The 18273-nt window shown below is 42.8% G+C and overlaps 1 protein-coding gene across 7 annotated transcripts in view; it reads left to right on the top strand.

Annotated features, from left to right (window-relative positions):
* Positions 1-18273, top strand: part of CUX1 (cut like homeobox 1) — a 264884-nt gene that overhangs the window by 166509 nt on the left and 80102 nt on the right. For all 7 annotated transcript variants that reach the window (XM_027882106.1, XM_027882101.1, XM_027882105.1 and 4 more), the window contains exons 10-11: positions 11391-11495; positions 14035-14223. In XM_027882106.1, coding sequence (XP_027737907.1) covers positions 11391-11495; positions 14035-14223 — 294 coding nt within the window. The remainder of the gene's footprint in view (positions 1-11390; positions 11496-14034; positions 14224-18273) is intronic.

Here is an 18273-nt window from a genome sequence, read left to right on the forward strand (position 1 = left end):
GTGGAGTAGTGCTTCCCATATATTTACCTTCTAATAATTTAAACTTACATTTCCCACTGTAGTTATTCTTGGCTTTATGTTTCTCAATCCCTCATGCTGGTCCCTACTCAGACATTCAGGTGACTGGGTTACCCAAATTAAAGAGCCTCTGCCCTGTGGCTGTGGCAGGGCTGCAGCTTTTATGGACTTCTCCAGAGTTTTCTTTTCCTTTCCTTTTCTGATATGTTTTATTGGTGTATTAATTTTTTGCAAGGGTTGGATCAGGCTGTGCCATGTAGGACAAGGAAGAAATTAAGCCATTTGTTCCTGCAGATGCTAATTTGCAGATGATAATTTGGCAGAAATATCCCACCCACAATCCCTTGCAGGGCACATGCTCCTGACAAAGTGGCACAATCGTGTGGGACTTCTTAAAATAATAAGTTTTTAAAAATTCCAAACCCAACACCCAAGCCAAGTGCCCTTGTGGTCCAGACTGTACTTTGAGTGGCTGTTTGAGGTGATGCAGGAGATGGTCATGGACAGGCAGGATTCACAGGTGACACACACAACAGGCAGTGGTTTCACAGAGGGAAACCTCAGCAAGGAATTTGCTTATCAGTGACATTCATTAAACCTTCTGTCAGGTAAAATCAGAGATTACAGTCTTAAACCTCTCAGGTTATGGGTTTATAATCCTGCTGAACCTTACCTAAGAGCAGCTCACTTGCAGGAGGAATGGGACAGCTCCTTCCCCTCTGTGTGGTCCTGCTGGGTGCCCTGTGCTGTCAGCAGTGCTTGTGGACCAGACCAGGCCGCTGCTCCTGTTGAAAATGAACCCCCTCCTCCAGCTGCTGTTTGGTTTTGCCTTTTTTTCCTTTTGCCAGATCAGCTTTCAGTCCCCACCCTCCCCTGGTGCAGCTGTCAAGTCTTACGTCTTGGCCTTTACATTAGTTCTTGATAAATTGGACAAATACAAATCACAGAATCATTTACACTGGAAAAGCCCTCTGTGATCATCCAGTTCAACCATTAACTGGGCACTGCCAAGGCCACTACTAACCCATGTCCCCAAGTGCCACATCTTTTAAATCCCTCTAGTGGTGAGGACTGCACAGCTGCCCTGGGCTACCTGTACCAGGGCTTGATAACCCTTTTAGTGAAGAGATTTTCCCTAATATCTTATCTAAACATCTCCTAAAGCAACTTGAGGCTGTTTCCTCTTGTCCCATCACTTGTTACCTGGGAGAAGAGACCAACTCCCACCTACACCTTCCTGTCAGGTACAGAGTGAAAACGTTCCCCCTGAGCCTCTTTTCTTCCAGGCTGAGCCCCCCCCAGCTCCCTCAGCTGCTCCTGCTGCTCCAGACCCTTCCCCAGCTCCATTCCCTTCTCTGGACACACTCCAGCCTCTTAATGCCTTAATGAAGCTCAAAGCAGATTTGTAAGTTGTTGGCTTGATTATTTAGTCAGTAAAAGCAAACTGGTGTTTGCACAGTGGGTTTTTAGTTCTGTCAAAGAACTTTTGTAGACTGCATTAAATATTTATGAAAGTGCTAGTAATTATTTGGAAATCTGTAGACTTTTTAGAAATGATGTAGGTGTTAAAAGATTTTTTGGTAGAATTATTTTGTGATTTTCACAAAAGCACTACATTTTGCCAGTGTAGCAATGTAGGTTTGTTTTGTTTTTTCCTCTGAGTAGGAAGGGGGTTGTACTTAAAGAATAGGTATTTCTGATTTCCCCATCACCACGCTAAAATGGATTGTATATGTTTATACAGAAGTGCTATTTTTCTGTCTAACTGGAACAAAGCTGCAATGTGGTTTGTTTGTGTTTTGTTTTTTTTTTAACTTTATTGTGGTGGTTTTGTTGTAATTAGGTACAATTTATAACTGCTCGTGTGCATAACCCTTTCTTTGGTTGCAATTCAGCAAAAGCTGGCTCTGTACATTAACACCAGTGTGCAGTTCATCTGAGCTGTTGTAGAGCCAGAAGAGGGGATTCTCTCTTCCCTTTCCTCATCTGCTCCTCCTCTGCCTCCCCCTCCAGCTTCTGCAGTGCCATCCCCTCCCAGAAAGCAGCTCTTGCAACTGGGGGACCATTCATTGACTCCAGTGAGCTCAGTAACTGCAGATTTGGGATGAAGGGGCCAAGTTTGTTTTCTGTGGGTTTAAGGAATGGAGCTCAACAAACCATGGGAAAAGCTGCAATGCCAAAATCAGAACCATAGAATGGTTTGGGTTGGAAGGACCTTAAAGCTCATCTCATTGCAACCCCCCTACCATAGGCAGGGACACCTTCCACCAGCCCAGGTTGCTCCAAACCCCGTCCAACCTGGCCTTGGACACTTCCAGGGATGGGGCAGCCACAAATTCTCTGGACAACCTGTGCCAGGACCTCCCTACCCGCAAAGGGAAGAATTTCTTCCCAATATCCCATCTAACCCTGCCCTCTGTCAGCTTGTAACCATTCCCCCTTGTCCTGTCTCTCCATGCCCTTGTCCAAAGTCCCTCTCCAGGTGAACCCCCCCAGCTCTCCCAGCCTGGCTCCAGAGCAGAGGGGCATCCAGAGCCCTTGGAGCATCTTCATGGCCCCCTCTGGACTCTCTCCGACAGGTCCATGTCTTCCTCGTGTTGGGGGCCCCATGAGGGACAGAAGGGGAGTGTGTGGCCTCAGAGGAGATGGAGAAGGTTCACTGCTTGAGGAGCAGGAGCTGCTGCAGTAGCTCAGCTCATTTGCTGAAACATCCTCGTAGTCTTTGCCTTGTGTGATGCTTTGCCTTTATAAAACACTTCGGTAGATTATATCTAAGTATTGTAGCAGCAATTCCTGTGTTTTACCTCTTTATAGTAAAAAAAAAAAAAAAAATACAAGAAATTAAATCTATTGCACAGGCCAGAAAGTGAGTTTGCATCAGGCTGAAGTGTTACAATTGCAGAAACAAGTACTTAACCTAATTATGTATTTAATAGTTAAATTAACATTTCCTTTTACCATTTCAGTAAGTGCTCATTCCCCATTATTAAGGCTACCTTTAAAGAGTAGTGCTCAGCACGACTCCTGCTTTGTGCATAGACTGCCTTGCTGATTTGGATGTGATGTTTTGCTCCTCTGGAATTAACACTGACCCAAAAGACCAGGATTTGGAGCAGAAATTTACACGTTTCCACTGAAAATGTGTGTGTGGGGGGGGAAATGCTGTAAATTTTTAAATAGCTGATATTTCTTGAAAATCCCTTTCTCTGTTACTGCCCTTTTAAAATCCAGAGCTGGCACTTCAGAACTTCCCGTGTGTGTGAGGACACCTCTGTGGCTCCTGAGAGATGAGGAGGGCCATTTCCCTCTCCAACTCTGCAGGAATGAGGGTGTGGATGTACTCACTGGCCTTGGTCCAGGTGTCCATGTCCTGGATGATAAAAGCCATAGGGACAGAGCTGATGTTGTGACTCCCACCCTCGTGTCCTGTTGGGTGAAACACAGGCCATTCTTCTTCAGACTCCATCACCTCTATTCTGCTGCTGTTTCCCTCATTTGGATCCTCAAGTTTTCCCATGCAGGAGCTTTCTGGGCTAGTTTGTGTGCTATCATCCCCAGAACAAATTACTGTCTCATCGAAATAATTACCTTTAAATACCAGTGAGCTTTGCAATTTTCTGCTCAGAGAGAAGAAGGGGAAGTGACCGCAAAGCTCCATCTCTCCCCTTTGTATCATTAACACGAGGTATAAACTGAATTTGCCCCCAAACCATAATCATGGGAGAAATTAATCCCTCAAATGAGCAGAGCAAGCTGGGGCAGAGGTGGGTGCTGGAGAGGAGGGGGCGGTGGCAGAACAATGACTGGGGTGACAGCCTCTTCCTCAGCTGCTGATCCAGGTGCTCTGTGCCGTTAATCCAAGATCTTGAGGGGGAATTTATGGCAGGACTGGTCCATTCTGACTGACAGAGCTCAGGGTAATGCAAGTGCACCAAGTCACACCCACTGTGAGGGTGAGGTGGGTGTCAGTGGGCAGTAACCCTTCCACTTGAAAGTCCTGAGAGCTTTTTTATAAAAAAAAAAAAGGCAGGAATAGTGCGTTCAAAGGGCTGGCTCACCTACACCTGCCTCAAGAGGAGCCATTAGCTCATGACAGGGAGCTTTGGAAGGGGTGAAGGTCTGAAGCCAATAACCCCCACTTGCTTTCATAGTAAAATGCAACTGCATCATCTGCCAGACAGCAGAGGAGCTGGGAGTCCAATATCCCTCTCCAATCCTCTCCTCATCCCTGAGGTTGTGTGACTGTACAGGACTGAAGTCATAATAGAGCTAAATACAATAGGAATGGCTTATTTTCACTTTACTAACCCTTCAGCTCGACAACAAAACTAACCCACGAGTTCACCCTCACATTTCCATGAAGATTTAATAATGCTGTAGTTTGGGGAAGGGACTCGTTTTATTAAGATTTCATTTTGCACAATAAATCACTGCATATTTTCTGATATGCTACGAAGTATAAGAATAAATAATTAAAACTAAACTACCCATACTTGTCAAAATAAATGATTTATCATAGTTTGGGATACAGCATCTTTGAATTTTTTATTGTTTGATTCCCAGAATATTCTAATTTCCAATCAGGGAAGTTAATGAAGCTCCAGTGTACTTTTCTGCATTCACAGCAGTTACAGTTGTGTGGCTGTTTATTTCACACAAATATTTATGGTTAGCACTTTTCTGTACCTTTTCAAGTTTACACCTTTCCCGTAAGTGTTTATGGCAGTAAGTCACAAATCTTTTGGGATGACAAATTTATTCAGATAAATTATCGTTCTGTTTCTGTGCCTCATCCAGCAGTCTGGAGTCACCCAGTTGTGCTTGAGGAAGAACTGAGATTTCCGTTGGAAAGAATAATTCCTAGGTTGTGAAAACAGAAATACTTTGGACTGTTAAATTTTTAAAATGACATCGAGGCTCATTTTAAGGTTTTAATTTTGAGTCTTAGTTTGTGGTTTCATGTCACCGATGTATCCAAATCTGTTTGCTGGCTTTATACATTGTTCACACAGTTAAACCCAAGCTTTTTAATTTAGGCTTCGTGGAAAAAAAAAAATGCTTTTTCACTTATGAAAGAAAAAAAGTAGAACTTCAGTTAGAGCTGGTTGATTCTGTGTTATTGTATTTTAATCTAGAGGAGGAGGGTTAAAAAGCAGACTCAGATACAGGTATCCTTAGATTTTGGGAGTTGTAACAGAAAGAGAACATGACCCTTTTTAGTGGGTGTGTGGACTTTATTGTATAAGCTACAGAAGAATTAATCTTTTTTTTTAATTTTGTGATCCCTTTGGAAAAGCCAAATGTTTCCATCGGTTTTCTTTCCGTCTTCACAGCACTGACAGTGCCCCCACATTTCTACTGCTGTTTTTTTTCTGGGGAATGAAGGTCAAATATAGCAACTTCTGTTATCAATAAAACAAGAGCAACTGTTCTTTCTAAAATACAGAGCCGTTTATGAAAGAATCTGGACTGGATTGGTACCGTTTACTCCACAGAAATGTGGTGTTGGATTTTAAGGTCTGTAGAGGAAGGGTTAGTGAATTTAAGCTTTTTGTCGGGAGCCAAACTGCCACTAAAATACACAAAACAGTGTCTGCTATAAAAGTCGAAAGAAAACCTCACCAGGGTGTTTTAGCAGAAATGCTGTTCTCAAGATTATTTTTTATTTCCTTGGGTATGGCACCTTCCTGTCTCCAACAAATCACATTGGAAAATGGTTCGGCGAGATATTCCTGCTAAGTGAGATTGCCATAAAATATGTATGTTTTTGAGCAGCAGATGGAGTAAATTCTCCTTTTCACTTGGCAACACATATGCAACACAATACAGGTAGTGCTGGTGCTCGTGGGAGGGTTTGCTCTGACCCACCCGTGGTACCCACACCCATGGAGAGGCATCCTGAGCTTTGTACTTCCATGAGGAGGGGGATTCATCTTGCCATGACTCTTTCCTTGCACCAAGGCTCACACAGACACCACCAGAGAATCTGCTTTTTATTTCTGACCCCCTTGGCAATGGACTGGATGCTCCACTCTCCTGGTGTGCCATAGCCCCGTGGAATTGCCCCATCCCTGGAAGTGTTCAAAGCAGGTTTGGATGGGGCTTGGAGCAGCCTGGTCTAGTGGAAGGTGTCCCTGCTTATGGCAGGGGGGTGGAATGAGATGCTCTTTAAGGTTCCTTCCAACCCAAACTATTCCATGAATCCAGCAAAGCTATGCAGCTTTATGGCAGATGAGGTCATTCACTTAATCCTGGGATTTCACTGCCTGTGAAATGGGAATAATAACATTTACTTTACAAAGGGCATTGAGATCCTTGCACAGAGAAATGCTGTATAAAGGCAGAATATGGTTAATATTATTTTCATACGAACATGGGTTTCCTGTAAATGCCTGGCTTTCAGTTGGGAATGCATTTATCTGGCAGCCTTTCAGTGCACAGAGGAAAGTGCAATAGCCTGAAGACAAGAATGAAGACAACCCAACCTCTTCTGGTTGGTGGAGTTTTTTTCTTTTTTTTTTTTTTTGATGTAATTCTCCATTGTTGGAAAAAATAGGTGCCAGAGCCCTGAAGAGTTGTGTCCCTGATTTTCATCTAACCTCGCTTGCTGTTCTCTGGAAGTCAGGGCCATTTAAAAATTTTACAATGAATTTTTAAATCTGGAAAGTTAGAACATTAAAGCACATTGAGCCAGTGGGTTTTAATTGATCTCATACTCAGAAACGCAGCTTTTGCAGCAGCTTGCAAGTACGAATGTCAGCTCCGAGCGTGGTGATTGCTGCCATAACCAGGCTCATTAACTGCAGCAGAATTACTTGTGATAATACCCACTCCTCGCCCATAGGAAGATTTTGCCACACACAGCGCTGAATTTAGTGTGGAGTGAGGAAATACAGCTTGGCTGATGGAACTTTAAGGGAAAGGTTACACTTTTGTGTGTAAGTATCTCATTTTGCTGTTCACACCACTGGTCTTTGATCAAATTAACATTTTACTGTAAGGAGAAGAGCACTCGGTTCATGCTGTTCATTATCTTGTCAGGAAACACGGGGAATAATTTAAACTGGATATATTGTGTAAGGCTTTTTTTCTTTCCCTTTTTTTTTTTTAATTGGAAAGCCCACGGCAGCGTTGCGATCGTGACCTCCCGGCTCCACTGCGAGCAGTACGATATTTACCTGCTGTATGAGGCAGAATGAAAGTATTTTGAAATATTTTCTTACCAGGCAGGTCGTTCTGTGCTAGAAAAACAGTGATATAGGAATTAGGAAGAATTGTGTGACTGAACTATCCAGAAAAATAGGGGTTTTAGTCATCAGTAGATCTGCATGATCTTCATCAAAGCCCACCTGAGTGACTGTCACTGGTCACTGAGGGTTTTCTTGACTGTGCGTAGGATTTAGAAGTAAGAAACCAGTAGTTTTAGCACTGATGAATGAAAAGCAACTGTGCTGTGGCATACCCATTACCTCAAGGAGCTCCAAGAGAGCTGGAGAGGGACTTCAGACAAGGGATGGAGGGACAGGACAAGGAGCTTCCCTCTGCCAGAGGGCAGGGTTGGATGGGATATTGGGAAGAAATTCCTCCCTGTGAGGGTGGGGAGGCCCTGGCACAGGTTGCCCAGAGATGATGTGGCTGCCTCATCCCTGGAAGTGTCCAAGGCCACGTTGGGGCTTGGAGCAACCTGGGCTAGTGGAAGGTTTCCCTGCTTATGGCAGGGGGGTGGAACAAAATGGTCTTTAAAGGCCCTTCCAACCCAAACCATTCTGTGAATCTGTAGCTATTTCTTAGCCGAAGTGGCACAGTTTCTTGCAAACAGAAGGTTATGTGAACTTTCCAGTGGCTCCAAGTTGTGCAAGATTCTTTGGGTTTATCCATTTTCCATACTGGGCGCCTGTCTCTGGCTGTGCTCTCTTTCTTCATTTCAGGAAAAATTGTCCAACCATTTCTAAGAACAAGATTAGGGGAAAAAAAAAAGAAATTCCCCACATGTTATGAGTTTTTCTTGCTGTTTTGGTGAGGAGCCTGCTGTGCCCAGATTTAATAGAAGGGGCTTGGCGCTTGATAGAGAGGGTTTGCTTTTTTCTCAGGGTTGTATCTTCTGTTGCTTCAAGTAGAAAAATAAAAAAAAGAAGTTAAAACAACAACAAAAAAAGAAGCCCCAAGTTTGGCCAGCCTGTTAGAGTCTGGAAAAAAAGAGTTCACACAAACTCAACAGAATCTGGTTTGAATTTGTCGGCTTTGCTGTCGGTGCCTGTCCCAGGCACTCTGCAGTCTGTCACTGGGTGAACATTAACCAACCAGGTTTGCCTTCTCCTGGATGTGATGTAAGGTTCTGTGCCTCTCTGGCACAGGGGGAGCATGGGGAGGGCAGACGCTCCCCCAGCCTGCTCCGGCAACGACAGGATACGGGACACGGTGCAGGAGCAGGAAGGGGAGAGGGGTTCGTGGTGGGGAGGAGGATTGGGACACTTGGAGGACATTTTGTGACGACTTTCGGAGAAGAAGGAAGGAGGAAAAGAGGAAGGAGCTCGTGGGGGTAAGGCTAATTCCGGAGGTTTGTGTGGTTAAGTTGTGCGAGGTGTGAGCTGGCTTTTGCCTGCCTGGAGCTAAAGGCACTGTGAAGCTCAGAGAAGATTAAAACAGTGCTTCCAGCAGCCAAAATTAGGAAGGGGACAGAGTGAGGAGTGGGAGTCAAGGAGGCAATTCCAGAGGGTTTAACAGGGGAGCGGCACCACAGGCGCTGTGTGGGGTCTTGGTGCAGGTGAGGAACGGGCAGAGGCAGCTCGTGCCACACTGTGGTCGATGCTGCCATGCAGAGAGATGTGCCAGGGCTTGAGGAACCCAAATAGCTCCAAATGGGGGTTGTGCCAGTGCATTCATTAGCGTTTCTGAAGGCACTTAGATCCTCTGGTGGTGGAGCACAGCCTGTGAGGAAGTGATCAATCCTGTCGGCAGAAGAGGGTGGGAGTAGCTTGCAGTAGATAAAGTTGCAGGGGTCACACACGGAACAAGGAGGACAAAGCAAAAGATCCATTCACCGAGCAATATTCATCCCAGAGCTGGATGGAGTAGAGACTCACTGGAGAAAAGCAACAGCAGGTCCTGTGTGCTGCCATCCCACCTCTCAAAACCCTGCACTCGGGGTTGGCTTTTCCAAACTTGTAAGTGCTCAAATTTGAAACTGCTGTTCTTTTAATAGGTTCTTGTGTGTCATGTATAATTTATATTGCAGCAGCACCCAAAAGTGCTTTCCAGACGCTGAACACATCTGTAATTCTGGCTCTAAAAAGCTTCCATTCTGGAGGGGGGTGAAGAGGAAAATTGACGAGTATTTCCCAAATAGAATTGCCCGAAGTTTGTGCCGATGTATTTTTAACAATGCCTAGTCTGAAACCTTGTCAGATATTATTCCAAGGATCACAACAGGTGTTGTGAATTGGCTGGGGAGGCTGTGCAGAAAGGGCAGCTGACAGCTCACTGTATATGCAGATGTACCACCTATTAGCAATATCCTCTGTGGTTTGCTCGCATGCGAGCTGAATAGATTCTCCAAACAATGCTGCAGTGAATGGAAGCCATCAGCAGAATTGCTCAAGGCTGCAAAACCCATTACTTATACAGCAGTAGATGCAAGAGCAAGTGCCACAGTGTAGTAACTTGTCCTGCTTTGCTGGAGTTGTTTCGCTGTTATTAGATCAATATATGTAGCTCCACATCTGATAAAGTACAGGGAAATAATTTATCTCAGTGCGTATCCTTAGCTCAGTATTTATCCTCATATTTCTCTTTTTGTGCCTTTTTAGTGCTGTTACCATTTTTCCCAAGCACACAATAGGTTGTGTGCCCTGCTCTGATTATTAGAGCCACGACACTGTACTTTTTACAATCACGTTTTAATTACAGCTGTAGAACCTGTGCAAAATCATTTAATACAATGTTGTGAGCAAATAGCGCAGATGATGCGTTTAGTATTTGATTGCTGTTAGTTTACTCATTGATTAAACATGCAGAGGCTCTGACTGGTGAGAAAGTCAGAGACCACACACACACAGGGGTATAGGGTTTATATTTGCTATAGATTTATATTTGCTATAGATTTTATATTCACTATAGCTTTTATATTTTCACTATATGTTTACATTCCCTGTAGATTTTATATTTGCTATATGTTTTATGTTTGCTTATATGGCTTAGGTTTTCCAAAGGAGTAGCAAAGGGTCTGGCAGACGAAATGTGGCACTTTCAGTGGCTTAAAAATGGCAGTGGGAATTTATCTTTCTGTAAAGGAAGGGACCCATCAGTGTGAAGGGTAAAAGCTGATCAGGAAAAGTTTTGACCTTCCCTGGTGGCAGCTCGTGAGTTTGGAAGAGCTGGTGATGGGTCTTGCAAGTGGAGACAGAAAATTATTTTGGCTATTTTTTGCTAAAATCACACCATGGTTTGCATGGAGTAGCCCAGGTGAAAAGCAGTGATTGCTGAAGGAGGCAGGCAGTGTGGGTTTGTAACAATAAAATACATTTTTTTAAACAAAGAGAGAAGACAGTCTGGCCAGGAGGAGGATAGACTGTAAAACAACCAGGTTTTGTTCCACTTCTAACAGAAGCTTGCAGACAGTTATGGAAAGGACTTTGCTGCTATTTATTGCCTGAAGTTACTGATCCATCTGTCTCTACCCAAACTCTTGTACAGACAATATTTCCTCATAATTCTGCCTTTCTTCTCTCTATTATTATTCAATATTTAGATGGGAATTTTGACCAGTAGCCAAGTCACAGGTTTATCAGCTATTGCGTAAATCCTCAGCAGTTGGTAACTGACCTGTGCAAAATTGTCACTTTAGGGTTAAATATTGTAGAATAAATAGACCTGCTGAAAGAACAGAATCTAACAGTTCGTGTTTGGGGGAATAATTACTGCAGAAAGACAGCCCACAACATTGTATGTGTGTTTGAGAGAGTGGTCAGAATATCTTTTAATTCAGCATTTACCCGTGAGAATTATTCCCATGAGGAACCTTGCAATAAAATCTGCTTGGTCTATGAGAATAGAAAGAAATTGAATAAAAAGACTCCATTTCCACTTGTATTTATTCAGTCTGGGAAATTCAGTGGGCCGCAGCATTAGTATCAGCAGGGGATTCCTTGCTCCTAGCGTTAAATTACTGTCATAATCGCTCAATTATTTCTTCCTTGTACTGTTTAAAATAAAAATCCATCACATTCTATGTTTTTTTCTAACATTTATTAGGTTGAGTGTTTAGGAAAATCAATTATATTCAGTCAGGCATGAATTGATGAATGTTCTTGTAATAATTGTCAGTTGTTAAACTGAATGTACTTTCTCTTTTCACCCCTTTTCATTTCCTTCAGAGGGCAGAGGTGGCTCAGAGAGAGGCAGAGACCTTAAGGGAGCAGCTCTCATCAGCTAACAAATCTCTCCAACTTGCTACGCAGATCCAGAAGGCACCTGATGTGGTGAGAGAAAATATTTACTGACTCTTACAGGTTTCTGACATTCCTGCAGTAGAGCTCTTTCAATTTATGCTCCCAGCTATAAAAGCAGCTGTTTGGGGGTCGTATTTTAACTGAAATGGAAGGGTGTTCCTTTGGGATTGTGGGTGGGTTCAACTTTTGAAGAGGTTGGTGGCTGGAGAAGGCCCCGGGAAGGACGGAGGTCACTTGGCTCCGTGGTGATCCATCGCTCTCCGGGGCTGCAGGTCCAGGTGGATAGCAGGGACTCTCAGAAATTATTTCACATTGCTAAGAGCATCAGCAGAGGAAAAACAGAGGCAGCAAACCTGGAGGACCAGTGGAGGGTGTGGAGCTTCAGCCCAGAGGGACCACCTTTGCCCAGAGCTCCCTCTCGTTACTCTCCGTGTCTGGGCTGACAGAGAAACTGGAAATAAATGTGAACTCACTCCAGTTTTCACTGACTACATCTAAACCTGAGAATTACACCTATAAACCCAGTGAAAGCAGCTTTGAAAATTGAGAAGGTATCCTGCACTCCTGCTGGTTGCCTCCTCTGTGTGGTTCTAAATAAAGGCAGTGCTGCTGTTTGGGGAGGTTGGCAGTGCTGACTCTGCTGATGGGACCTGCGGGCACACAGAGCTGTTACAGAACTCCAGCTGGTCCTGGGTGAACAGGTATCACAGATGAGCAGCCAGATTAGTTTGATTTTTGTTTGCCAAAGGAGAAATAGGAGTATGTAAATGTAAATATGCAATTAAGTGAAATTTAGTCTACTTCTAAGCAGCAGATTTAACAAACAAAAGAAATCATGGCTTTTTTTTTTCCTTGCAAGCCATATATGGACCTGACACTGATAGCAGAGAAACACATGGTTGTCTTTAAAAATCATTTGCAGAAAATGAGTAACAAACCATAAGTCCTCCAGATCTGTCTTGTTGTCTATTAATACAACCCAGCATTTCCTCAGAGAAGTCAAAAGATAGACAAGTAGGCTGCAAAACAAAAAATAAAAAGCCTGAATATCACTTGTAACTCTGAATTACCTGCCTCTTCCTATCTCATGTCCTAGTCTTATCATTATTTTAACATTAGGTCTTTCTTGTATTTAATAGTACTTCTGCACTTCATTTATATTTAATATGACAACTACTGCAGGATGAAAATGATCATTATCTATCTTATTTCAGACTCCACGTTCTAGTCTCAATAGGCACAAGCAGCAGATGATTATACAACTTGTGATGTTTCATGCAAGCAAATTAGAGGTTTTTTCAAGTTAAAAGTATAATTCAGTGTAATAGGAGAGTGTTGTTAACTGCTGTTCGTACATGCAGCTTTCTTGGAGTACAGTGGGGTGTAGTCACTGAGAATCAAGATAAATGTTTAGAAGAAATGAGAGGAAAAGGGTATTTTGTTGTTCCTATATTCCCAGAAAAGAGGATATGGAGTCTATTTCAATCTGCTGCAGTGTCATCTTGAATTATCAGGGAAGTGTTTGGGTGACAGCGTCGGTGGGTTGAATTCCCAGCTCTTCCACAGGATCTTTGGTTTAATGCTCACCATCATTGTCTCTCTTGCTAATTGGATTCTCTCCTACTTCACTGGCGTTTCTGAGGAACAGCCACTAACCTCTGTAAGATCCATTTTAGGCTCTTTAATGGAATGTGTGTTGATTGCTGGGCTCGTGCTCCCCACACATGCACAAGGGTTTCCTCACAATCTTCTTGGAAGAGGTTCAGAGCTCTCCGATGCTTACAGCTATCAATCTCTTAGCACAAAAGGAGACAAAGAGATGGTACAATTAGTCTCTGTTATCTTTTCTGAATAAATCTGCCTTCTCCTGAACCTCTCTCTCCTCTCCAGTTTCTTGTCCTACTGGCAGGTCGGTCTAGGGTGGAAGTTTCCAACTTGGGGATGGATTTTGCAACTGTGGGAAACTGGAAGAAGAAAGATTTAGGGAAGAGAATTTCTGAAAAGCTGTCACATCTGTCTTCTTCCCCATGGAGGGATGCTTGCAATAATGTTAACATGAACGATTTTCATGCGAGGAGCAAGTTCATTGGAAGTAGCAGTTTGGGGCAATTTTTGACAATTTTGCCTGAAACGTGCACTGTGCATTCAGAGAGCCACGGGCACATGGCCTGCCGTTCCTGATTAAGAAATTCTGCTCCATTACTTCGGAATATTTTATCTGATTAGTATTTTGTAAGCACAGATTTTCATAGTTGTCAAAGCATTCAGGCTATTAATAATAAATAGATCTAAAGAGAATCCTTTGACTTTCACGGTTGCATCTTTCCAGTGCACTTACGAAATGGGGGAATTTATTCTCTCTGTTATCCCTGTTTTTCCAGGGAGCTGTCCTGGGCAGTGGAAGAGTTCATCTTCCAGTTTCACACAGTCAACCACGGGAGTCCCAAATTTAGGAATTGTCTCTGTTTCTCGTGCCACCTGATGCCATGCTTGGTCCTTGCCAAACTGCCCTGAATTCGAGCTCATTGCCTTTTTTAATTTCTGTGGTCTGCTACTTTGTTCCCGTTAGGAACAGGCCATCGAGGTGCTAACACGGTCCAGCTTGGAAGTAGAACTGGCTGCGAAGGAGCGGGAGATCGCCCAGCTCGTGGAAGATGTCCAGAGACTCCAGGGCAGCCTCACCAAGCTGAGGGAGAACTCCAGCAGCCAAATCTCCCAGCTGGAGCAGCAGCTGACGGCCAAGAACAGCACACTCAAAGTAAGGCTCAGTTCTGTGCTCAGCAGCTTGTGGAGGATGTGACAGATATAATGGAACAGATATAATGAACAGATAAAGTAAGGTGTAACAGATATAATGATATTGGGGTTTACTGGTGTAAATTTGCTGTGGTTCTGCTTCTTCAGGATGCTGCTGAATTCTAGTTTCTGTGGCATTCACAGAATCACACAGTGGTTTGGGTTGGAAGGGACTTTAGAGATCATCTGATTCCAACCCCCTGCCATGAGCAGGGATGTTTTGTGTTCTAAGTGATCACAGTTGTTTTAAAAATCTAGATTACCCAGTTCTTATTGTCTTGAAATGTGTTTTTGGAGAACATGGGCTACCTTTAGAATTAAAGCCACCCCCAAACCCCAACATTTATTGATCATAGATATGTCATGAAACAGCTGAACTGAAATGGCACAGAAAATCCTTCTAGGCTTTAAAATTTCTAAGTCTCATTCCAGTGACTGGTAGTGAAAATTGGCCAGAAATGTTTATGGTTTATCTTTGAGTTTACCTGCTACTCCCTTCAGTTCTCTCCACTGGAAAGGGGAAATATATCATTTAGAGCACAGAAACGAGTAAAATCAGGACACAGAGAAGGCTCTTAGCCTTAATAACCATTTCATTATTTTTTAACTCTTTGCTGCACAATAATTCCCACTTATAATTAGTGCTCTGGTGCTGTCCTCACTTGCATACAGCACTGCACTAGAACCAGAAGGAACAGCTAAGATTTTTGTGAGTGACCCTTTTACCTTCTGCTTGGGCAGCTTCACTTTCTTTGTGCTGAGCCCACACAGTTCTGATCTCTTCGTGAGCATGAGAAATGTTTCCTGACATGTCCTATGAATCAGTTTCCTGTAACTCCCGTCCCTTTCATTGTTCCACCATCTCTGAGCTCCAACGTGTAAACAAGATAAATTTATCTGTTCCATTAAAGACTTGGTAGTTTTGCAGGTTTGATAGTCTGAGGGTTTTTGGAGAGCGGGAGGCTGATAGTACCCACTCAGCTCTGACTGTGGCGTGGGCAGCTCTGCTCTATCAGAATGATTTAATGTTCAGTTGAAACTCTTACGAATTGCTCTAATTCTGACATTTTTTTAAGCAGTTACTAGTTCTGCTGTGGTGGAGCATAATTTACATGGAGAGATGTCTGTTAGGAATGGAAGCTAAAGTGTTGCAGTCAGTGCTTTCTGCGTGCTTTAAGGCAGCTTTGCAGAATTTTTATGAAAATTCAGTGGAGCAAAGGACACTTATTATGCAACTGTATTGACAATATCAGTCCCTGCCCACCTGTCACCGTGTGGGCACCACCTTTATTGAGGGTGAAAAGAGCTGCCCTGGTTTTAAGGGATGCGTTTTGCTGGCTACACCCATGTTAGAGTTTTTTTTTAGTATTTCTTTTCCTTTTTCGTAAAGCCTGATAGAAAATATCTTGAGTCCTTGCACTTGACAGATTTTCCTGGAATAAAGCATGTTCCTGGTGAGGTCAGTATTAGTTTAGCCATTAACTTCAAAGGGAGTAGGATCATAGAAATGACAGAGCAAGTCTTTGATTTCCATTTCAGTAATCTCCTTCCATTTTCTCATAGCCTTGCCCGGCTAATGCTCTGTATTTAGCTCTCTGTTGATAGTGTCTGATGCAGTGCCTCTATTGATAAAGTTTTAGTCATTTCAACCCTCTTTAACCTTATTTGTTGCAACTGTAAATATAGTTCAAAGTACTTACTTTTCCCCTAAAGTGCTGGGAAAGCCTGTGCCGGAGCTGTGTTGTGCAAAGCACCAAATCTCAGTGACAATGCGTCGATCTCATGTTTGATTATGGAGGAATTGCTTCTGAAATACCAGAGATGGTAACAGTTGCCTCCACACACACCAAAAAAAAAACAAAAAACCACGGACTCAGAGTTTCACAAATTAAAGCAATGTTCTCAGCCTGTATCTTGGGGGAATTGTTTAATACTCTATGACTTAATGAAACAATACAGAAATACTTTCAAAATTATTGCTTCTTTATCTTCATCTGATCTAATAATCAAAACATGTCCTCTAGTAACAAGACTTTTCTAGCTCTAATTATATTAACCCTTTGTGGGTGTTAGAACATCCCTGATACCCAGTTTAAAATACAGCAGAAGATACCTCAAATAGCCCGGGCTAATTAAATGTGGGCTTTTTAGTTATCACTCTGAACTAACCTACAGCATTAGTCTAATGCATTTTTTAAGTGTTTTAAGCCCTTAACACAACCCCTGCTATTTACCTATGACACTTAGGTTAAAAAGACAGTAAAGATTATATTTTTTAAATAACATAAGAGAGGATCTGAAATGTGCACGCTCTGACATGGGTTCATTCATAACACAAATGCAAGACGAGTCTTTAACGTGGAATACTTGCAAATTTCACATGCAGAAATGCCACCAGTTCATCCCTTCTGCCCTCTGGCTCCTGCATTTTCCTGTGTTGGAGGTCGTTAGAATATATTTTGTCTGAATTAACCAGGTTGATATTTAGTGCAAGATATTAGTTCCTCCAGATTGTCTCACAGCTTGAACCTTTGTTATCCCGTGTTCTGTGCGTTTTACAGGGTTCTTTGAGACAATTACCATACTAATACATTTTAAAGCAGTCATTGACCGGGAAGATGCCAAGTGCCTAAATGGTCTGCTTATACACAGGCACTGCATCCTCAGTTGTTAGTTTATATTGTTTAGGAAAGTAAACGTTTAGGTGCAGATTTTCCATGGCAACAATGTCTGTATTAGATCCTTGGGAATGATGGATATATGTGTTTTTTATACAGTTCAAAGTAAAATATTTCTGGTTGCCATACTGCTATAGCAGCATGTGACTACCTGAGAGTCCAAAGCAGCTTCATTCTGTCAATATCTATTTTTTTTCTTTATTTTTCTACCTGTGCTTTGTACCTGAATTTTCCAGAAATACCTTATCAGGGTATAGCTTACCCCTGCACAGAATTACATTTAATATAGATTGCATTAAAATGGGAATCATTAGCTTTTCTGTGGTTCATGTCTGCCTCTACAAAAAGCTGTTTTCTTAGCATATCCTTGCATAAGTAACTAACATATTAATCCAGGATACTGTTTGTTTTAAATCTATTCTGGTACTTTTTGTTGCGAGGACTGCTATAAATAACCAGTTATCCCTGCTGTAAAAGCTCATCTGCCGTAGACCCAGAATGTTTTGAGCCACAGAGTTAAGGAAGAGGTGAATTGTGATGTGTCTGTGCCGTGGAGCACTAAAGAGAGTCAGAAGCAGGTGGCAAAGTGACATGACCGAGGAGAGCAGAAGGATGTCATGTGGCGTTTGGCCGCTCCTCCCATTCCCTGCATCCAGTTTGGAAGCTCTCAGTTGTGATGCTGAGTCTCTTCCTAGTACCAAGGACTCCCTGGTTTCATTTGAAGATCCCTCTGCAGCCTGTTCTGGTGCATTAAAAATTCTATTTGGATTCCTTGTTTAACTAACTCTGGCACAGCATTGAGCTATAGCTTGAGCTGCCTGAACTTGTGGCACTTTGTAGCTGGTCCTCCTTAAAAATCAGGGAACTGATGTGGCACCTCAGGCCCTTGGGCTACATAATACATTCCCACAGTAACATTTCAACACATCCTCCAACATCTTTAACATTTGTAGAATTTTCCTGGTCACACCAACCAGGATTTTCCTCATTACATCAAGTATAGGGCCAAAACACCTGTACCACTATGTCTACTCTCTAAAGCAAAGTCAGTGGTAACTCAGGACATGTCAAGAGAAATGACTAAAGCTCATCCTATATATATATTCCAGGTGGAAAAAAAATTTTTTAGCTAAAACAGACATTTTTTTTTTCTTTTTAACACAACGGGAATGACTGCACAAGTCACTGATGGCAGAGGATGCTGGCACACGAGACCTTTTTAAGAGGCCACTCGTTTCATCAATGTCCCATAGAGTGCAAATTCCACACTGAGCAGCAGTTCCTGCATCCCTGTGACGAGCAGTGGTGGTGATCCATTAAGAGCTGCTTGTTGA

The sequence above is a fragment of the Empidonax traillii genome, unplaced genomic scaffold (genome assembly GCF_003031625.1).
Source record: "Empidonax traillii isolate 1590-97213 ecotype Southwest subspecies unplaced genomic scaffold, ASM303162v1 scaffold101:size1699134, whole genome shotgun sequence".
NCBI classification, from domain to species: Eukaryota; Metazoa; Chordata; class Aves; order Passeriformes; family Tyrannidae; genus Empidonax; species Empidonax traillii.